Below are 7678 nucleotides of genomic sequence, written 5' to 3'. Positions count from 1 at the left end.
TTTTTAGCCTGTAGGTAGTATCCATACTGACCTCTGGTGAGCTGCCAGTTTGATGTGTTAGGTTGAGTTCTGTGCGGTCAGGGTCTGGTGATGGGATGGCATCTGTCAGAGCCAGCTGACGCAAGGATGATGTGATGTTACCCAGGGCAACATTGAACCCAGCAGATTTCTCCTGCAGGGCCAGCTGTTTGGCTACAGTATCATTCACCTGCGCTGTCAGGTTTTCTTTCTTCTGTTGCATTTCCGATAGTCTGAGAGGAGAAAACAGAGGGGGAGGGAAAGGACAGGATGCAGCATTTCTGAGACGCGCCTAATTAAATGTAATGTGGGTGTAGCAGACTGTTTGCAGCTTCACAATTATTTCCCATTATTTAACATGCTTTGATTCCATGATTTGATATCACTTGAAACAAGACAAATCTGGACAAGCTGGTGCTGTGTAGGACGGCTGGCAATATGAATCTGAGAATAAAACAACATGGCTCGCTGTCAGCTGGTTTGACAGATAAAAATGTGAAAAGAATGTGGGATTCATATCATCTCCCCAAGCCTGCATTACCGTGCTTTATAAATACGTCCATCTGCTTTGCTTCAGTAATGCAGATGCACAAACATAACAATACATGCATTTTAATTGTTCACGCGCATCAACCTTGTTCATCTTGTTCTCCGGGGTTATTGCACAAGTCATTTATCTTGTTTTGGAGAATACTGAAACACTGGAATACTGTGCTCTTATTTGTTTTCAGTAGTACTGCCCTTAGCTGAGGCCTTACAAAAGCCTATTGCAGGTGATAAGCCGAATATCTCTGCCATGGAATTGTCAACATCACTGTGTAAGATCACTGCTGTGTAAGAGCCGCTAATGCACCAGGACACGGGCAAATATGGTTGGAAAATGCCATTTTATGCTCCCAGTCTGTGCATACACTCCTGAACTCACATCCTGTAAACATAAAACATAAATGGCTCCTCACTACACACACACACAAATAAAAACACATGTTAATTTACAGCAGCGCTTCAAAGATTAACAGAATTTGTCTGAACTGAGTTGACTGCTCTTGGTGGGGGGTAATCAATTTTGAGTTCCTCGCCTCTCGCTCCCATCATGGCCACCGGAGGGCTTTTTGCATCATTCTGTCGAGAACTCGGGATAATCCTCAGAGCAATCTCACGCTAGGAGATGCAGCAAGCGTGTAGCAAGCCCCAAAAAGCATTAGGCTTACAGTGGAGGGGAAGCTCTCCCCCTGTGGCTAAATGTCTTCCATCTATAACTCAAATGTGCTTTAAAAGGTGCTGTGCTGTAAAGAAGAGGACCTTGTGCTGCAATACAGGGATAGGTCTGCTTTGGGGAAAATATATTGAGAAAGCACAACAATTCAGAAACTTACGTACCATGTTGGGACGCCGCAATAAAAACCTGCTTTATGTGAATGTGGGAAAACGTCTTTCTGCTTGTGTGTGTGTGTGTGTGTGAGTGTCTCATTCCGTGCTCACTGCTCCGTTAGGTTCCTGATGTACTCCTCTGTGGAGTTGTCCTGCAGTAGATCCATCAGGAGACTGAAAGTTTGCTTTGAGGCTCTCAATGCCCTGCTAGCCACAGCCTCGATGTGCTCTGCCATTTCCCTGTGCCTAGAGAGAGGATGAAGGGCAAAGTGAAAGCACAGAATTACAGACCATTGCGGTTGCCCGAGGACAGATGAAATGGATTTCAGCACTGATGACTTTTCCGCAATGGTTCTCCAGTTCTGACTTTCGTATCTGCCACATAATAGTGCTGCGTACTCTGGGCAGCTGGGGGCACTGATTCACTGTGGCCTAACCGCGATGTGAGTGACAGGCTAAGAGATGAAAGCCGGGAGAGGTGAACTTCCAGAGAGATTACTATGGTGGCCTTTGCTCATAATTGGCCACTTAAAGCCCATTGACCAGACCTACCTTTTCATTAGGGCCTGTGAGTCATTGACCATAATGTTCCACTTGTTGGGTCCTGACACCGCCTTAAAAGGGATGATCTGTGGCAAAGTTAGAGGAAGAGAAAGCAACATTCTGAACAGTAGTGTGAGACAGTGTGGTGAAAGATAAAGGACATATGATGAGTGCCTTAAAAGGACTTGTAACTGTCTGAAGTGTTTTATTAAATCGGGTGAATGACAGATGTAGTCCAGTCATTTTATGAAAAAACCTGGGACAAATTGCAAGAGAAGCAAACTCAACTGATTTTGGATCCTCAGTTTGTCCTGAGTGAGGGGAAAAAAAGTCCCAAGAAATCCCATTGGTGGAAAGTTTTGAAAATCACCTATTTATGGCCACATATTATTTAATTTACTGTTATATAGTAACCTTTTAATTCAAGGTTACTTTATATATAGTAACTTTTTAATTCACTGTTTAAATGTCTCTTCTGGCATTAATTCCTTATATTCCTTATTAGCGCATATCAAATCAGATAATGTGTGATATGCATGTGTAAACAGAATAATTCAAAGAACTTGTAATTGACTTTTTTTCTTGTCTTTGTGTGTGTAATCATCTTATGAATTTTTATAGTGATATCTGAAAGTAAAATTTTGAACCCCTTTCCCCTGTGTGTTAAAAACTGTTTTTTGGTAATATGTGGTCATAAATAGGTGATTTTCAAAACTTTCCACCAATGGGATTTCTTGGGACTTTTTTCCCTCACTCAGGACAAACTGAGGATACAAAATCAGTTGAGTTTGCTTCTCTTGCAATTTGTCCTAGCTAGACCCCAATTTTGGCCTAAAATTACTGGACTAATGTCATTTAACTGAGCTGCTAGATTTAAATGTATGTTCAGCAGTCATACAGGTCACTGTTCAAAAAGGTTCAAAGCACGGAAAACTGTCCCTCAAAACATAAAATTTCCTGAACTAAACAAATCCCTTTCAGCCATTTGACTTAAGGGTCCGCTGTGGTAAAAGCAGGTGTAACTGCTGAATGCTTCGCCGAGTGACATTTAATTTGAGAGAATGCAAATGAAAATGAGAAAATTGAACGGACAATTGACACACAAGCGTTTTCTCCTCATTTTGGTGTCTGCTCTGCTTATGAATGTGGAATTGCATTACTCTTGCTCCAGGCTTACCTGAATGATAAGGGCACAGGAGGTACGTCTGAGCACACACACACACACACACACACACACACACTCGCACACACAGAACGACACAGCTATGTATTGATAAACAAGCTCTCTCATTTCCCCCAAACCAACTAACATGGCAGTAGTATCTATAATAGATTCCAAGGTGCCGCGAGCATTGTGGAGAGATGGTGGAAAAACCCGAGCAGTGGGTGCAGAACAAATCGCTCATTTTAGTGTCCATAAAGCAAACTGTACACTCAGGAGGAAGGAGCTTGCCACTCAGAGGAAAGTGGGGAGAAGAAATACTGTTCTGCTCCTGGGAATATTTCTGGATCTATACAGAAGAGCTCCACTAAGACCCATCTAATCAGTATACAGCACCACCCCACAATGAGGACAACCAATCAATAGTGTGTCATTGAAAATCAGCATGCCTGTGGTATGGGGGAATTCTTTTGATGCAGCTATGTTGTGTGACGGTGCTTAAAGCATGGCATGGGTGCTACCTGTAAACACAGTGTTGAAGATAAGGTATGTTTGATTTGCATACCATATTGTCCAGGTCCATGGTGGCCTGTTTCAGCTGCTTCTGAGACGCTGTGATCGTCAGCGCGGATGCTGTGAAGGTTTTACACACAACGCTGCTCCCTTCATTCTTCTCCCCCTTCTCCTTCCCCTCTTCCTCTGTCGTGCTGATGCCACAGTTCAAAGCAGTCGTAATGCGGTGCAGCTGGGATGAGAGTGTGTGCGTGGAAGCCTCGAGCACTGTAAATTGCTTTATGAAGGCCTCCCGCGCCTCTGTCAGAACAAAAAGCACGACGCAAATGAAACTCAAAGATGTCACACTGTCTTTCATGGACTATTTCACCTGTAATGTCATTCGCATGTGCTTCCAGCTCGCGCCGCAGCCAGTGCGACACATTTCAACGCAGCGTGAATTCCGACTTAAACAGCTGTAGACTCTCATCGAGCCGTGTCCATCTGTTTGTGGATGCATAAATCCAATGCATTCCGAATTATGTCCACATGTTAACACTGTAGTTTTTGTCTGAGCGGCATCCTGTGCTTCCGTTGTGACGAGCTGCATTTCTAACCTGAGCACCGGAGGGAATAATGTTTTGGTGGAGTATTTCCTCACCTTTTTTTTGTCGTGGCATTTTGTGAGAGAGGGTTTTTCTTTGCTTGTTTATGGGTTTTTGTGTAGTGCAAATTTCGAGACAAGTAAGAGAGAGACAGTGAAAGATTAGACAGAACAGAGAAGGAAAAGAAAAAAGTTCCAGTGTGTGTGCTGCTTTGCCTCGGTGTGCCCACGCAGTCAGGCCAGCCCTCCCACGCTGTCTTTAAATCATCACTGGACCACCCAACGTCTTGAAGAGCAGGGCTGTTAACTGCAAAATCTTTGTGTGTGTGTGTGCATGCGACCGTGCATGTGTGCTTGCGCATGCGAGTGTGCATGTGGGTGTTGCAACTGGGGATGCTGGACAACTGCTACCCTGATTGCAACTATAATCATAATAAACCAGGGATTAGAGATGCACCGCCTGTCATATAAATAGGGATTAAGTTGGTCACACACAGTGCCTTGTTCTGGATTGTTATGATTTGTCTCCATTTGGCCTGTGCAGCTGCAAGCCCTTTCTCGTCCTAAGATAATGAGAATATATCAGCATTGTGCTCAAGTAATTGGGAGAGGTTTGCATTGTTGCTGGCTCCCTGATTTAATCGCTTTGTTGTGTTGTATCTGTAACAGCATCAAGCTGAAAAGACACAGGCGGTGATAGCCCATTTGTGGGATGCTTGGAGCGGATCTGTGTCAACTGTCCAAGCCACGCGTGCCAGTCTTGTATACAATCATGTGGCATCCTGTCATCTGACAGCATGAACAATACCAAAACAATGACAAAGTGGCAACACTGACATACAACGGAGCTTCACATGTCAAAAAGGCAGCCGAATGCCTCTTCAGATGTCATGCCACATAGGAAACATGAAAAGAATTGATGAATCTGATTGGCCAAGTGGAATGATTTGGCCGGTGTTACCTTGGAAGGCCAGGAAATCCTCCAGAGCGTTGGGTAAGGCATCCTCCCGCTGGTGCTCATACTCATGACGTCTGTCTTTGTGATACTTCAGCAGGTGATTTCTGTGCCCAAATCTACCTTGGCAATCAAAGTGGGCCAGGAGTTTCTCCAGATCCTGCAGGCGAGCCCCCAGCTTTTTTGCCTGTAATAGCACCAGGACGTGGCACGGGCAATGCCAATGAAAATACAAATTTTGCAAGATTCCACTATGGCTGAGACACACAATGGAACAACAAATAACAGTACAAAATATCCATCCATCCAAATCTGTACTTATTTCTTCAAACAGAGGGATTAGGACAGAAGTCTCATACTTTATATTATGAAACACCATAACATCAAAATGTAGGATTGCAACAAAAGCAATGAATACATGAATATCAACAGCGAGATTAGGAAAGCATGCATTTTTCATTTCTACATAAGAATCCACTTTCTCTGGAGAGCATGTGGCTGCAGAATACAATTCATTACATAATTTGAATAGATTTCTTAGATCATAGAAGTGCCTGTCTTGAAAGGGAATGAAGAAGCTGTTCCTCCGCTGTAACTGTTTGTTGGCCCTTGCATTTAAATGGTCATAATGTTTCAATGAGCCTCTATTCTCACTGTGATTATGTCACTTTAACAACCAGGAGGCCTGCCTTGCATTGGCACTATAGGTTTGTCCTGTTGTTGGCTCAGATACCTGTGATTTTCGAGTGCATCTTTGTGAAATGGCATGCAACTAATGTGATGATATTCCCCTCAACTCTCTAATGCCGCATGCACTAAACTTCCATGCACTCCCATTTTCAGTCCTGTCATTTTAACATCGGGTAAAATATATACTCAGCAACAAAACAATACCGGGCTCCTGCGGTGATTTGCTCTTGACATTCTTCATAACAAGTGTCATACCAAAAAATAACAACGAAAAACCCCAAACAAAACAATTTCCTCTCCTTTATTTTCTCCAATTCTTTATTTCCCTGTTTTCCACTTTCCTTCTAATACTTTTGTGATCGTTGATCACACATCTTTTTCTCCAGCCTTTTTCAATCTCTGCTTGTTAGTCTTCCTCCTTTCTGTGTGTGAGCCAGAGGAAACGGTGAACAGCAGAATGCTTGAGAGGAGAGTGGGACTGAGAGAATGGAGGGGCAGGTAGCGGGGGCTTAGGACAGTGAGAGTAATTGCAGGTGTTCGCAGACGACAAGACTCGGGGTGTTCGCTGAATCGCTAACAGTGTGGAAATCACAGCATGCACTCGCACGAGTGCAAGCTGGCCCAGAGAGAACACACAACCACTTTAGCTGGAACAAGAATATGTACAGAGTGACAAAACACTTCAGTGGTATTGGATTGGCCCCTCAGAGCAGAATATGGATGTGGCCCGCTCCTAATCTCTAAGGACAGAGATGAGCTGCACCGGAGATCATTAGGGCAAATGTCTGTTTCTGTTTCACTGCACAGCCACTGTTTACTTGCCATCCAGGAACACAAAGGGGCCATATGGTTCTTATTACACTTTACAAAGGCAAGATGAGCTGGGGGACTGTGCTATTTTGAAAGCAAATTGCACCACGTAATGACTTGTGCCGAGCCACGCTGCATGCTTGATGCAGGTGTAACGCATACAAACCCATGCAGCACACAGACATAAACAACCATTATGCAATTTCATCTCTGTTTCTCCATCTCTTGCACTCTCGCTCCCTCTCCCACAAGCACACACACACACACACACACACACACACACACACACGCACGCACAAACTCACCTGCTCTTTGACAAGCCCATAGCACACTGGGCACTCCTCACATTGGTGTGTGGCTCTGTTGTGGTAATAGTTCAACTCACACTTGTCACATTTATAACCCACGAAGCCCTGGCGGCAGAGGCAGGTGCCATTACCATGACACTGCATGGAAATGGAGCCCATAGGATCACAGTTGCAGGCTGGGATGAGATAGGGGACAACAGGATGAGAACCACAAGGGGTTGGGAGAGCGGCGGAAGATAGCAGAGGAATCGACATTGCAGTTAGAAACCCCTCTGCAGATGAGCGGGCTTACAGGAATATGTTATATAGAGCAATTGCGGCGCCTTAAGTACAGCCCGGTACCTCTGCAACCTCGTGAGGAGAATCCAAAAAAGCCAGCGCGGCAGGAATCACACAGCCTCCCCTCCACTCCTGCACGACACACACACTGCCCTGTGACCGGATGGCACGCGGTGGACGACGACCCGATTGGATCACAGTTGCACCTAAACGGGGCCGAAAAATTAAAACTGGAATGGAATATCTCCATATCAGAGACTCAGTTAGAAATTTCAGCGGTTATACCTTTTGAACAAAATCATCTCAAAATTGCAGAGGGAGATCTCTCCATCTCTACATCTATGCACATTTTATACACCTACGCACACGTTTTTTTGCACATTGCTTTTTGCACACTGGGTTGTACTTAGATCTTATTCCTTATTGTTTTATTTATTTAATCTGTA

At 44.3% G+C, this 7678-nt stretch overlaps 1 protein-coding gene across 2 annotated transcripts in view; it reads right to left on the bottom strand.

The window, feature by feature from the left end:
- The window catches only part of lamc3 (laminin, gamma 3), a 108730-nt gene that overhangs the window by 5974 nt on the left and 95078 nt on the right, over nucleotides 1–7678 (bottom strand). For both annotated transcript variants that reach the window (XM_030065993.1, XM_030065992.1), the window contains exons 16-22: nucleotides 7296–7438; nucleotides 6951–7129; nucleotides 5152–5332; nucleotides 3660–3907; nucleotides 1942–2018; nucleotides 1501–1635; nucleotides 32–251 (exon numbers count right to left, since the gene is read on the bottom strand). In XM_030065993.1, coding sequence (XP_029921853.1) covers nucleotides 32–251; nucleotides 1501–1635; nucleotides 1942–2018; nucleotides 3660–3907; nucleotides 5152–5332; nucleotides 6951–7129; nucleotides 7296–7438 — 1183 coding nt within the window. The remainder of the gene's footprint in view (nucleotides 1–31; nucleotides 252–1500; nucleotides 1636–1941; nucleotides 2019–3659; nucleotides 3908–5151; nucleotides 5333–6950; nucleotides 7130–7295; nucleotides 7439–7678) is intronic.

Source organism: Myripristis murdjan, chromosome 12 (assembly GCF_902150065.1).
Source record: "Myripristis murdjan chromosome 12, fMyrMur1.1, whole genome shotgun sequence".
NCBI lineage: Eukaryota > Metazoa > Chordata > Actinopteri > Holocentriformes > Holocentridae > Myripristis > Myripristis murdjan.
Note: the sequence above shows the minus strand (reverse complement) of the source record. Positions and strands in the feature narration are given on the sequence as shown.